Source organism: Pogona vitticeps, chromosome 9, assembly GCF_051106095.1.
Source record: "Pogona vitticeps strain Pit_001003342236 chromosome 9, PviZW2.1, whole genome shotgun sequence".
Classification (NCBI taxonomy): domain Eukaryota; kingdom Metazoa; phylum Chordata; class Lepidosauria; order Squamata; family Agamidae; genus Pogona; species Pogona vitticeps.
This window is the reverse complement of record NC_135791.1, coordinates 18,711,295-18,725,527: the sequence shown is the minus strand read 5'-3', so window position 1 is coordinate 18,725,527 and position 14,233 is coordinate 18,711,295. Positions and strand designations below refer to the sequence as shown.

Here is a 14,233-nt window from a genome sequence, read left to right as displayed (position 1 = left end):
TCATGCCTTAATGAAGACTCTCCATCTCCCCAGGGACGTGCAGCAATGAAATCATCACACGCATCCTCTTGATTTCCCCGAAAAGAGTACACAGAATCATTCCCAGTTGCTTTATTTTGATCTAAGCAGGAAAGGGAAGAAAGAGCTACTACTGTATAAAAACAAACAAACAAAACCTAGGATAACATGAAAAAGACACAGTAATGACAATACCTTCACTACAGCAGGCAAAGAGCATCAGCCCCAGAGCCATCTGTAGCCAGAGTAATTAAACATGATGTTCTAGTGGGGCAGGGTATGGATGTAGCAAGGTCAGTTACAAGTCTCAGACAACCAAGAGCTGAGGGCATTTTTCCTTCCTTTTCAAGTCATGTCCTCATCCTAGTGTTACGTATTGCTGCTGAATTTCTTGATGCTGAATCAAGTGCAGGTCCTCTCACATTTCAGAAATGCTAAGGAAAGGATGAACACTATTAGTAACCAAGCAAAATCTACGTCTATAGTCCATTCAAATATCCCAGCTCCCTCCAAACAGTTATAAAAGTATTTAAGGGAAAGTATTGCCAACACTAATCTTTGGTGCAGAAATATGAGAACTGGATATTAAGAAGAAAATTGAAAAAGTTCAGAACAAATTTATAAGGGGAATCTTGGGTGTACCAAGAAGTTCGCCCGCTTATGCCATTAGAGCAGAACTTGGTTTGGTAGCTGTATACAATGTATGTCTTCTTAGAATTTTTAACTATTGGATTAAGCTATGCCAGATATGCAATGACAATGACCCAAGATGTGTTTAATAGAACAAATGTCTGACCCCACAATAAAATCCTGGTTTGCGAATTTTTCTCAAGTGCTCTCTAAACAGGGCTTAGAGGCCATTAGTTTAAGTAATTCTAACAGCAAAAATGCTTTCAAACAAAGAGCTCATCAGAGCTCAAACAGTAGTTAAAGACTCCCTCCTCATCCTGCAGTTTTCCAGTACTTTGGCCATCTCATGAGAAGAGAAGACTCTCTGGAAAAGACCCTGATGTTGGGAAAGTGTGAAGGCAAGAGGAGAAGGGGACGACAGAGGATGAGATGGTTGGACAGTGTCATCGAAGCGACCAACATGAATTTGACCCAACTCCAGGAGGCAGTGGAAGACAGGAGGGCCTGGCGTGCTCTGGTCCATGGGGTCACAAAGAGTCGGACATGACTAAATGACTAAACAGCAACAACAATGCGTTCCAATGAGCTAAAAATTCACTGTCCAGCGAAGATCCTCCATATGGCAGCCATTTTAGGTGCCTGTATAGTAAGGAATCCGTCCAAAAACACAGCGGGGACCCATTTTGAAAACCCGACGATCAGCTGTTTTGATCGTCGTAATGCGAAGAATCGGTTCCCGAAACAGGAAACCGATCTTCGCAAACAAAACAAAACAAAACAAAAAACAAAACAAAACAAAACAAAAACACATTTAAAACATTGTTTTGCAGTCGCAATTGCAATCACAAAAACATTGTCGTGAAGCGGATTCGTCGTAATACGGGGTAATTGTTATGTGGGCCACGACTGTATTCCTGAAGCCTTGCTATATGCTCTATTTACCAGTCGTGTGCGAAAAGGTATAACAACATCCCCATTTTTGAAGAAAGAAAAGAGGTAGATAATATAGAAGAAACAGTTTTGTTTAAGCACAGAGGGTAAACTTACATTTCTCTCTTGCCATGTTGGCCTACTAGAGATTTCAGCAACATTCTGGGATGCATTTTTTGCTGACGACTTCCTGCTGCTGAGGATATGCACAACAGTGCCAAGAGCCTCTGATAAATCTCGTAAAGAGGCACCACTTAGCCCATACAAAGTGGAAGCTGTACAAATGATAAGAAAGGAAATTAAAATAAGGCGCTGGCCACAACCATAATGTGATAGCAAGAGAGCACCAGTACTGTAACAATCCTTGTAATATTCTGGAATCTTTCATTTTGTCATGTTTCTTCAGTCAGTAATTTCTCTCCGATTCTTATGATGTATCCCGCTCCTCTCACACACACTGCCTTATATTGATGCACTGGCCTTCTGGATCAATTTTTCAAAATCCAGAGCTTTTATGTAAAGCTCTTTATCCCAAATTATGCCTTCTCTCATCACTCTAGCTTTCTGTTCTGTTACTGCTCACATCTCTCTTGTGTCTTCTATCATACTGCTCTCTTGTAGTATGTACTGCTCAATGTTGTATGCCCAACACTAAGCAAATCTAAAATGAAAATAATAAAACACACTTGCTAAGTAGGATAAGTAAACATGAACAATCCATGAGATCAGTGATAAGTTAGAAGAAAGTCTCTACTATGAGCAGGGACCCTAGAAAATCAACATCCTGATTCATATGGAGAACCTCCATGGATTCTGGAAGTTTTCTTATTCAAACCATTGTTCTCCAAATGTAAAACCAAAAAGCAATCTATGTCATTAGATACTCCCCACTTGTGCCTACATAGTTACCTTGAGTTAGCCTGAGTTCTTCACGTACAGCGTCTAGCTCAGTCTTCAACATGGTGCAACTGGCACAGGGTGGCAGCATCCTTGAACCAGGTGGCCCATCATGAGTTATGTCACCGCTGCCATTTCCACTCCAGGGAGAATCCAGTAAAATGTCAATGCTGTCACTAAGTGATGGTCTATCAACCTCAGGAGACAGCTGACCATCATTATTATGCTGTTGGCCGGATGCAGTGACATCCTTATTTAAAGCCAACCGCGATTGACCAAGCCCATCTAGTGCCTTCTGGCTGCTCAATGTATTGGAAGAGGGTACCCCATTTAGAATTTCTGAAACTCTGCCGCTGCCCTCCACTTTGGCTCCCCCCTCAACCTGGCTCTGCCCAACAACAGTAGCATTACATCCTGGAATAGATCTTCCCTGCCCCTTTACTTTCCCAGTTTGCTTTCCTGGCACCGAGTTTGGTGTTTGTTTTGATTTCTCCCCAGCCTCTGTCATCTCCTGCTCCTTTAAACTTTTATCTAGTTTTCTTTGCTTTGTTGCTGCTTCTCCGTGGTCTCCATCCTGTTTGGCCACAGTCCGTTCCCTCAGACCTGACTTTGGTCTCTTCCTCAGCCGGAGGTGAGCTTCTGTACCTGAAGATGGAGAATAAGTTTATCTTGAGAGACCTGCCAAGATACAAAAATAACAGATGGGCTTGTGGTTAAGGCCCTAAACTGGAAATCAGAATATCTGAGTTCCAGGCCCACATATTTAGCAGGGTTCCGTTCATCCCTGGAGGCTCATGCCTTCCTACTTTAAACTACCTGAAAACAGAAATCCAGCGGAAGAGTTTTGATACAGCACAAATAATTTTCAATATTACGCTTGACACTCTTCCATCTTCCTCTCTAATACTCCAAGTAGGTCCTAATTATTCCCTTTGCGGATCAAAACCAGAGACTGAAAGAAACTGAGTTCTTCAAGATTTATTAAAACAGGGGCGCTTATTACAATACCCCAAAAGAACTAAAATATTGTACTAAGTGCGCACTTTTCAATCACTATTCTTGTTCTGTGTTGAGTTCTGCAAAAAAAAGTCTGCTCTTACCACACCTAAAAACATTGAGTAACATTTCCCTTAGGATAAGTTAGGGTTCTGATCATGTTGGTCTGACTGCTCATTTTAGGATCATGCAGGAACAGTTCCCCAAATATTAGGCTAGTGACGCTGTTTGAGGTTTGACCAATGTGCATGAATCATCTGGAGTCATTTTGGGTTTTGGTCCTTTGCAGAGCAACTGACCAACTGCAGTTTGGAATATATGTGTGGTCTTTCTTAGAAGAAGGAATTGGACTAACTTGCCTTTTATTTGTTTATTCATTTATTTTTTATTTTATTTGTTTGTTTTATTTATAGTCCACCTTTCTCCTGGTAAGGGTACTCAAGATGGCTCAAAATATTAAAAGAATAGAAATAAAAGCATAAGTTAAACATTAAAAAACAATTAAATTATATGCTAATTAAAATATGATTGAATAATCATATTTTGTGAGTAAACATTTTGTGAGTAAACATTAAAAACTATGTTAACTTTAAAAGGCATTCAGGAATTCAATCATGATTGTTAAAAGCCTGCCTGAAAAGAAGGGTATCCAGCTGTTGGTGGAAGCATAAAAGGGAGGATGCCGGCTTGCTCTCCCAAGGAAAAAGCATTCCAACACTTTTGATCTCATCCACCTGTGTGGCTATATTAGAAGTGCTATTCCATGTGTCCTTAGACCTAAATGAGATTAAGTGAATGTTGATCTATTCTGTAGTGGTGTCAAGTATACCAATCTAAAGAGGGTGGTGAGATTTCACATAAAATTATTCCAGGTCCACAAACAAAAAAATAATGGGTCAAACAAACTATATTTAAATTCTTTAAGATCTTGTTCCAGAGATATTAGAATGGGGTTCCTCTTGCCAGAAGTAAGCAAAGGAAAAATGATGTTGTATAGATTTTAAGATATACAATTGAAAACAACAGGAGTGAGACATAAAGGGAGATGCACTAAACTTGCTTGATTTTTCCAAATGAGGACTACAGCAAGTAAACCTGGAGAGATCAGTGAAGAGGTCCAATTGTCATATGGAAGACTTAATGTAATGGAATAAGCAAATCCTTACCAAGTATACCAGTTATCCTAGTGTTTCCTTCACTGTCTTTGTTGCAAGGTTGTCTCCGATCATCATCAAATTCTTCCTGGGGAGAATCTGCCCTTGTATCATCAGATATCACTTGTTTCTGAAATTAGAAGAATGCCACATCTGCATTCATCATCTGCTGCTCAAGTTAAAAGCTCTTCAGCTTCACTAAGACACAGAAATTGTTCTTTGCTATTGTTGGGTCATGGATGAATCCAGCAGATTTGAACGTGCTGCTTGTTGCCAAGAATTTAAAATTCTAGTCCCTTTGAGGACACTGTCTAATTCTAAATGGCTAAAATACCACTACAGTGGTGCCCCGCTTGACGACGATAATGCATTCCAGCAAAATCGCTGTGCAGCGAAATCGTCATCAAGCGGAGGAAAAAACCCACTGGAATGCATTGAAAACCGGTCAATGCGTTCCATTGGGGGAAATACCTGCTCGTCCAGTGAAGATCCTCCATAGGGCGGCCATTTTGCGATGCCTGTGTAGCGAAAATAGGTCCGGAAAACAGCAGGGAGCCATTTTGCAAACAGCCAAACAGCTGTTTTTAATCATCGTCTAGCAAACAATCGGTTCGCGAAGCAGGGTCCAAATCATTGTGAAGCTAAAAAACCCCAGTGAAACCATTGTTTTGTGATCGCTATAGCAATCACAAAAAACTCGTTAAGCGATTCCGTCGTCAAGCAGGGCACCACTGTAGTTATATTCACTTGTGTAAAGTAGTTGGTGTAAATCTCGTTAGAGAGCTGCCACAAGTTGAGTTAGTGAAGGCATTCATTGTTGTACAACTCAGAAACAACTCCCCCCACCTGCCACTAGGTACTCATTTTACAACCTTGGAGGGCTGAGTCAACCTGAATACATTATAATCAAGCTCAGGTCATAAGCAGGGGCCTGACTGCAGTACTACAATTTACCATATGTTTCTGTGTATAAGACGATACTTTTGTCTAAAATCTTTAGACTAAAAATTTAGCGTTGTCTTATACATGGAAGTAAGTTGAGGAGAGAACAAAAACAAATGGAGGGGGAAATGGATTAAAGGAATCCCACAGCTGCACGAGGGGAAAAGGGATCAAAGCAATTGTGCAGCTGCGGGATTGCTTTGATCCCTTTCCCCCTCCTTTTGCTAAGTCCCGCGGGGTTTAGCAAGTGGAGGGGAAAGCAGGGATCAAAGCAATCCTACAGCGCTTTGATCCCTTTCCCCCTCCACTTGCTAAGCCCCACTTAGATTTCTTAATTTTGGATTGGAAAAATGGGGAGAGGGGTCTTATACGTGGGGGCATCTTATACATGGAAAAATACAGTAACTACTGTGGTACGGGGCTCATATAATTTGGCCAATGTTTTTGAAAAACCAATAATACTACCAGATACTTTTTGCAAAAAAATTTAGAAGTATATGTTCTACCTGTATTAAAATGTTGCTCAGAATATGTTTTGTAACCAAGATTTTTTTTTTTTAAAAGAGAGAAACAGTTCAAGCCATTACGTTTGAATGGCTATGCAGAATCTACCAAAACCAAAAAGACTAAATGGAGTTGCAGGTCTGGCTTCTGTCCTTTGCAAAGTTTCCTGTCCAATGCCTCAGGGTTTCTGTTCCTTTTTCCTTTATAATGGGGGCTAGCATTTTCCACTGAAAGTAGATGCAGCTTCTAAAAGTCTGCAGTCCCTAGATCAAGCATAAACATAAATGAGATTTTGCATCTATTTCACTCACTCCAAACAAATAATTTTCAATAAGATCTTACCCGGTCCCGTTGACGCTTGGACTCAAAGTGAAGCTGGAACCTCTCTGCCAGGGCTACAGCCTCCTTGCCATTTTCTGGCTGGCATTCACGTACCAAGGTCTGGATCTCTTCAGGGAGGATACTTAAAAACTGTTCAACAACGAGTAGTTCCATGATCTGCTCTTTGGTTCGAATTTCTGGCCTCAGCCACTGGTGAGAAAGACGCCACAGGTATCTGTAAACCTCCCCAGGTCCTTGGGCATCCTGGTAGCGGAACTGTCTAAAAGTCTGGCGCTGTGTCTCTACATCTGTGTCTGTTTCCACTGTTTTAGTGCAACTGCTATCATAGAGTTGCTGAGCCTTGCCATGAAGGTGACCTTTATTCTGTTGTCCCAAACTCTGATAGGAATCACACAATGGATTCAAAACAGAGATCTGGGCTTCTGGATTCTCACCCTTTCCAACTGTTCCCATGTGTCCCACAACAGAAGGGGGTACTGGGCCTGTCAGCACCTCTTGGCACTGATCTCCAGGAGTCTGTTGAGACAGAAGCCACCTCAATATTTCTTCAGCAGTCCAATACTGCACTTCAGGGGGTACCTTCACTGTTCCTCCAAGTGCTTCTTTCACTGGAAGTCTGGTTAATCCTTTCCCAGATCCTTCAGCTTGCATTATCTGCTCAAGCAAAGCCTGTAGTTGTGAGCCAGGACCTGTGGCAGCTGCCCCACCTGCAGGCTTTGTGGACACATAAAACGTGTGTAGAGGATTAGTACAGGCAGTGGACGTAGGACTGGCAGGAGGTCTCTGAGTCAGCGCTTGAACAAGCTCAGTTTGTTTCTGAAAAAGCTTCTCAAAGAGCTGGGCCTGGAACTCCCTATCTTCCCGGCGCATCTCTTTGTCATGATGAATGAACTCAGCAAGGCTCTGCTTCTCCTCTGCTTGGCTAGCAACATGCCTCTGTATTCTCTGCAGTTCCAGCTGATGTGAACGATTACATTTCTGGCCAGAGTTCCTTTGGTAACTGGAATCTCCCTGTGCTTTTTGCTTCCGGGTTCGAAGGTGGGGGCGTTGGTCAAGCATAGAAATGAGATGTCTTGGTGCAGGTTGTGTTTCCATAACTATAGGAGAGGACACATCTATAATGAAATCAAAATGCCAACAGTGACCAGCCAGAGAAAGGTAACAGTGCATATATATTCAGGATATTTTCAAACAGGGACAACCTCAACAATCCCAGTGCATAAGGAATAAGAACAGATTCAAACTGAACCAAAAACAAATTAGTATAATCTTCACAGGTTTAAAATTGCTTCAGAATGCAAGTAAGAAGGCATATTTCTCACTTACCCACACAGAAAACCTAGAAAAGGATACTGACATTTTGCTTTCAGTGGGCATTCAAGCCCATAACAGCTCAGACCTGTATGCTACAGCTATGACACATATAAGTAAAGGTAAAGGTTCCCCTTGACAATTTTTGTCCAGTCGTGTCCGACTCTAGGGGACGGTGCTCATCCCCCTTTTCCAGGCCATAGAGCCAGCATTTTGTCCGAAGACAATCTTCCGTGGTCACATGGCCAGTGCGACTTAGACACGGAACACTGTTACCTTCCCACCGAGGTGGTCCCTATTTATCTACTGGCATTTGCATGCTTTCGAACTGCTAGGTTGGCGGGAGCTGGGACAAGCAACGGGAGCTCACTCCGTTGTGTGGATTCGATCTTATGACTACTTGGTCTTCTGACCCTGCAGCACAGGCTTCTGTGGTTTAGCCCGCAGCGCCACCACGTCCCTATGACACATATAGTACTTGTCTTTACTTCTAAATGTCTCAATTGGCTTTTAGCAGCTGGAACTGGAAAGGGGTTGCCTCTTGTTGAAATTTATTTGTATGGCCAGAGATAGAAATATTAATTCATGATACAGAAAGCAAACCTATGAATGCACTGCAGAATGCCAGCCCTGAGTATTAGTGGGGGACTAGGTGATCTGCTGCAATTTAAAGTCCTGATTTTAACATTTAAAACTTTAAACACTTTGGGGTCTACATTACTTGATGGACCTCCTTTACCTTTATGAGTTTACCTATATTTTAAGGTTCACAAGAAAGGCCTTTCCTACTTGCCTGCCTTTGAAAGGTTAAAAAAGGTAAAGGTCCCGCATGACAATTGTCCAGTCATGTCTGACTCTAGGGAGCGGTACTCATGCCCCTTTCCAAGCTGTAGAGCCATCACTTGTCTGTAGACACTTTCCATGGTCACGTGGCCAGTGCAACTAGACACGAAAGGTTAGGATAGCATATGAGACAGGGAGCACCTTTTCTGTAATGGCTCCATGGTTTGGGAATTACTGCCACCTGGAGTCCATCAGGCCACACAATTCAGATACTAGGAAAGCTATGAAGACCAATTTGTTTCTTGGGCTTTTCGAAATCTGTCTTTTACTGGATTATTGATGCTTTCTAGCTGTAAATATGTATGATGTATTTCTGGGTTAGTTGGTTATTTTATTCCTGTAACTAGTTGTCAATGTTAATTTTGCAAGACTTATTGTACTAGATTTCATTGCATAAGCAGGGAGTGGGAAGAGGGTAGATCAGAACCTAATAATAGATCTCTGGGTGATTTACAGGAAAACAACAGTAAGCAATGGCAGTAACAATAATGAAACAATAACAAAGGGTTGTTTTTTTTGGGGGGGGGCAGGTCCCAATTTATGCCAGCAATGGAAGAGTGATGGATAGCACAAATAGATTTTTGTGATTTATGCTGAATATGTATGGAGAGGCTTGCCTGTTTCCTCAGATCTAGCTATTAAGGTTCAGCGGAGGGACCAAATTAAGACTCCAAGAGTCTGAAGGTTGCTCACCCTGGCACAAACTGACTCAAGAAGGCTTAAGGGCAGGTCAGAAATAAACAGTATATTATATAAACACAAAGATGCCCAAAATGATGTAGGTCTTAGCTGAAGTGAACATCAATACAGTATGTCGAGAGAGCTGCTGGTATAATAGACATGCCTTCTGTGCAAGACTAGAATTTATACTGAGGTTATTTGATTAGGAGACAGCAAAGATTGATTTCATGTTAGGCATAAAGACTGTGATATAAGGGGACAAAGACAGCAGATGTTGCAAGACACCTAGAGAGTATTCTTAAGAGGAGGCAGTCCTTGAGACATATGTGGATATCAGAGATAGAAACAAATGTGAATTAGGGACCTAGAAGGCTAAAGCCCCAGTTAAATGTTCAAATTAAGCCAGCACTTCACAATCAAAAGGCTCATTACATCAGTCCCACTTGAGGTTTCCTTCAGTAGGATTTCTGCTGATACAAAATCAGGCAAAATGAAAAAGGGATCTTACCCAGCTCAGGTGATATTTCATCTTCTGATTCCTCTTCCTTCACCTGAACTGGAATGACTTGGATCTCCCCAAATGCATCCTGAGACTCTGCTTGGGCATAGCTGAATTCATCAGTACCTTGGCTTTCCGAGGCAGCAGTCTGTGACAGCCAGTGCCCAGAGGCCTGGGACCCCCAACGCTCAGAGATGCTGGACTGTGCTCCCCAGGGCTCAGAGAGGGGGAGGCCCTCCTGTCTGTCTGCAGTGACACCAGATCCCTCACCAACCTCTGAAGAAAAGCCTGGTCTGCAGTTTATGTACTGTGTCATTATCTGGTCAATCTCATCATAGAATGGACACTTGATGGGTGGCCGCCCCACTGAGTTATTTTCTTTCGCTTTGCGGTAAGCCACTTTCAGGCCTTTCATTTTCTCCCTGCACTGGTCCCCAGTTCGGTAAATACCCATTTCTGCCAGGCGCTGAGAAATGCCATCATACACTGCACGGTTCCTCCCGTGGGAGCTAAGATCGTGAGTGACTGCTGCCTCAGTCCATAGGGCAAGGAGCACTTTGATGTGCTCTGCTGGCCAGCTGGCGGCCCGCTCTTGTGGCCTATCACGCCTCATTGTTATCATGGAAACCAGAAACTTCTGTTGTGAATGTTAATAAACCAGAAGGCTTACAGGACTTCAAATATTCGCAACCCAGATACAGGGTAAGGACATTTAAATGTGATGAAAGTCAGGGTTCACAATCCATGACGAGAATGCCTTTTGGGTGATGCTTGATCCACCTCCATATGTCATTCATATCACAGGTGTAGACCATGCAGCCTTCAAAACCAGGATTCTGAACTCAGAGCAGCCACAATAGTTACATCTTTCCACTCATACCAGATGCAGATCACCAGCTCACTCAGAAAAGGTAAGTAAAGAATTGCTTCTCCTGTGGGAACGAAGCTCAGTTTAGAAAAAGTATTATTTAATGCAACAAGAAAACCTTTGTATATATACTGAGTTTCAGGAAAGTGAAACCACATGGGCTCACAGAGGTCAAATAAACTGTAGTATGCCTGTCATTAAAAAAAATAAAACCAAAAAGATATGAGTGTCTCTGATCAGTGCCCTAAAAAGATGCCCAGGTGCTTAAATGATGATACTGATGACTGGAACAATAGCTAAATGATGGTTGGAACAGTAGGTATATATATTTATATACTACTCGTTCAAACAGGGTAGGTTACATGAGAATTTTCCCTATTTTTGTTTCAAAAGAATCATGTGAGAGATGTTTAGTCTGAGAGAGAGTAACCAGTAGTCAGACTAAACAGACTCAAATTCAAAAGTCAAAAAAAATCTGAACTGTATCTTTGAATTCTTATCAAGCAGGAGATTGTACTACCAGGTAGTCCCCATCCCAACTATTTCATTCTATTTTCAGATGAAAAGGGAAGACAGCATTTATGAAAAAAAAAGGGGGGGATTTTAATAAATACTTTTTTTCATTCCGTGGGTTTTAAAATGGAGGTCTAAACAAAAATTGAGGTTGACACCACAGGTGCAATTTAACAGAGATTAGTGCAATCCATTTCCAGATTCAGTCCTTCCAGCTGAAAGTTCATGCGTTATGCCACACTGACTCTCTAAACATACACACACATTACCACCACCAGCAACAAACCTCCTGAAAGATGAAGAGCCCTAGCCCTCCTCACAGTGAACCATCCAAGAGAATACAGCATATTTATTTATTTTATTTTATTTATTTATTGGACTTATATACCGCCCCATAGCGCTACAAGCACTCTCTGGGCGGTTTACAATTTAATTATACAGGCTACACATTGCCCCCCCAGCAAGCTGGGTACTCATTTTACCGACCTCGGAAGGATGGAAGGCTGAGTCAACCTTGAGCCGGCTACCTGGGATTTGAACCCCAGGTCGTGAGCACAGTTTTAGCTGCAGTACAGCGTTTTAACCACTGCGCCACGAGGCTCCTAATTTGGAACTGTAATTCTAAGATGGAAATTTGGGATTAATTTTTGCATTATCCCTATAACACTTCAAGCAAAATAAAAATGCTGGAGTCTGAAAAGCCCTGTACATTATAGTAAATGTACGTTCATCCATCTAGCAGAAACGGTGTATACAAAGGGGACTGATGTATGTAAAGTAATGCCCCCTCCCACCCCTCTGGAAACTTCTTGGATGACATGTGCATACTATAGTCAGATTCCACTGTAGCTTCCTCAGAAATGAGTTCTAGAGTTACTTACAAGTAAGCATTCATAGAATTAAAGTCATCCATCTGTCCTCTCATATGCTGATTCAGAACTAGATTTGATTGTGTCTACAGGTTTTATTTCCATATATGCCTGTCCAGAATTACAGACTTTTAATAGCATGCATGAAAATGGTCAGACACATTATTGGGATCCCACACATAAAGTCCAACATGAACATGCCAACATATTTAGTGTTAGTCTAGGACTGGGAAAATACATCACTTAATCCCCACTCAGTCATGAAGCTTGCTGGGGTATTGTCACTGGCTCGCAAGCTAACATGTCATTGTCTCTTAACCTAACAGGGTTGTTGTGAAGCTAAAATGGTTAGGTGTGTGTGAGAGAGCCCCACATGGCATACTGACTTTTTTGGTGATAAGTCTTGAGATCACTGTCACAAACAAACAGATTCCTACTGGCATTTGTGCAAAGTTTGAGTGACTTACTGTGGCTACCGTGTTTCCCCGAAAATAAGACAGGGTCTTATATTAATTTTTGCTCCAAGAAACGCATTAGGGTTTATTTTCGGAGGATGTTTTATTTTTTTCATGTACAATAATCTACATTTATTCAAATACTGTCATGTCATTTTCTTTTGGTTGCCACACAATGGTGGAGGGTGGGGTTTCACTTAACTAGGGCTTATTTTGGGGCTAGGTCTTATATTACGAGCATCCTGAAAAATCCTACTAGGACTTATTTTCAGGTTAGGTCTTATTTTCAGGGAAACAGGGTATTTATGGCTAATTGGTAAGGTACCAGGGCTGCACAGTCAGGCATGGGACTGAGATTTAGCTCTACACCCCATCAACTAGGCAACTAGCATAGCAATTTAAGCAAACTTTAAGTGCACATCAATAGGATTCTGGCCAAACGTTTTTAAGTATACATATAGACAGACAGATAGCGAGAACCAAACAGCACCTCACTCAAGGCTTCCTTGGATCCATTTGAGGGATGCAGTTAATAAATATCTGACCACTTATAAGAGTGACTGGCAGACAGAGGTATTTAAGCAAAACAGTTTGGTTTCTGCCATAGGAATCTGAAATATTTCTGTTTGTCGGTCACTCTGGTAAGTGTCAAGATAAATAGATACAGAGCTCAAGCTGTCAACTCAGATGTCCCTTTAACAGAAGTGTGACATCTAGCAAGCACCAAAATGGTCACCTTTTACTTCTGGCCGAAGGAGGCTATATAGAGAATAAGAGCGGGCAAAGGCAAAATTCTCCCTTAGCCCAACCATCCCCTGGCCACTTGGCAACCCTAATCGTGTTTCAAATATATGTGTGGAGTGGGGTGGGAGGTGTGTGTGTGTGTGTGTATCAGGCCTGAAAGCACCCTCATCTAAGTAAATGGGGTCTCTGAAGAAACAGGAGAGATGCTCTTGGATGAAGGGCAAATAGGGACCGTTCGCCCTCGGAGGGAGGGGAGACCAATAAGGCCAAGCAGTCCCTCCCTCGAACCCACGGCCCCACACCGCCTCCCTCTTCGGCCCTTCGCCGTTTCCTGAGGTAAAAGTTACCTCAGCCGGCCTCCTTCCCGCTCTCGTGAGCCCCCCCATCCACCCCCCTCGGGAAAGGAACTCCCTCCCCCCACCCCCGCTCCGGGGCACCAAAATTCCACCTCCCGACCTACCTGCAGTTAAACCACCATAAGGTGGGAGGAGCCACTCCGGCTTAGGACCCGGACGACGCAGCCAATAGGGAAAGCCTAGGGCTCCGCTCGGGAGGGAATCATTGACTCGTCCTGCTGTCACTCAAGCCAGGGAAAAAAGGGACGCGGGGCGGGATCTCGGGATGGAATTCTCTTCCTCCCGGCTACTCGTTCTTGCAGGAGGACAAGGACCGGGGATGGGCGTGGCCGAGCGCTCCTGTCAATCAGAGGCAAGAGGCGCCGCGGTTCGCTTGGCGCGCTTGTCAATCAGAGAAGAAGTCGGCGGTGCGGAATCTGCGCCTCGGGTTCAGAAGCTGAGGGTAAAGCGGGGCTAGAAACACAATATACTGTGGTAGAACTGCTGCACGATTTGAACGGCTGGCTTTTATGAAGGTTTTTTAAAAAAATCTTCCACGAAAGTGGAAGCGAAGGCAGGGGCTTCCGCAGCGAGAGCCGTGCCAGCTTCTGGTGCCAGCCGTTCAGTCCGTTTCTGGCACAACGGCAAGCCAAGCCGAATGTATCAGGACGGAGGCCCTGCAGAGAAGAAGCAGGAAGGCAA

General features: G+C 43.0%; 1 protein-coding gene across 4 annotated transcripts; it reads right to left on the bottom strand.

The window, feature by feature from the left end:
* Positions 1-96: 96 nt before the first annotated feature.
* LOC110089082 (uncharacterized) lies at positions 97-13,744 on the bottom strand. Of its 4 annotated transcripts, none has more exons than XR_013538495.1 (7): positions 13,657-13,744; positions 9,757-10,679; positions 6,414-7,528; positions 4,638-4,755; positions 2,488-3,153; positions 1,696-1,853; positions 97-452 (listed from the first exon to the last, which is right to left on the bottom strand). XR_013538495.1 is itself a non-coding variant. In XM_020811861.3 (7 exons), exons 2-7 carry the CDS (start codon positions 10,367-10,369, stop codon positions 444-446), a joined length of 2,646 nt encoding a protein of 881 aa, XP_020667520.3. In that variant the 5' UTR covers positions 10,370-10,679; positions 13,657-13,744; the 3' UTR covers positions 97-443. The 4 variants fall into 4 exon arrangements, 3 of the variants coding, with proteins under 3 accessions (XP_020667520.3, XP_020667522.3, XP_078236383.1); XM_020811861.3 differs by having other exon boundaries at positions 2,488-3,120; XM_020811863.3 differs by having other exon boundaries at positions 2,488-3,120; positions 6,414-7,510.
* Positions 13,745-14,233: the final 489 nt, after the last annotated feature.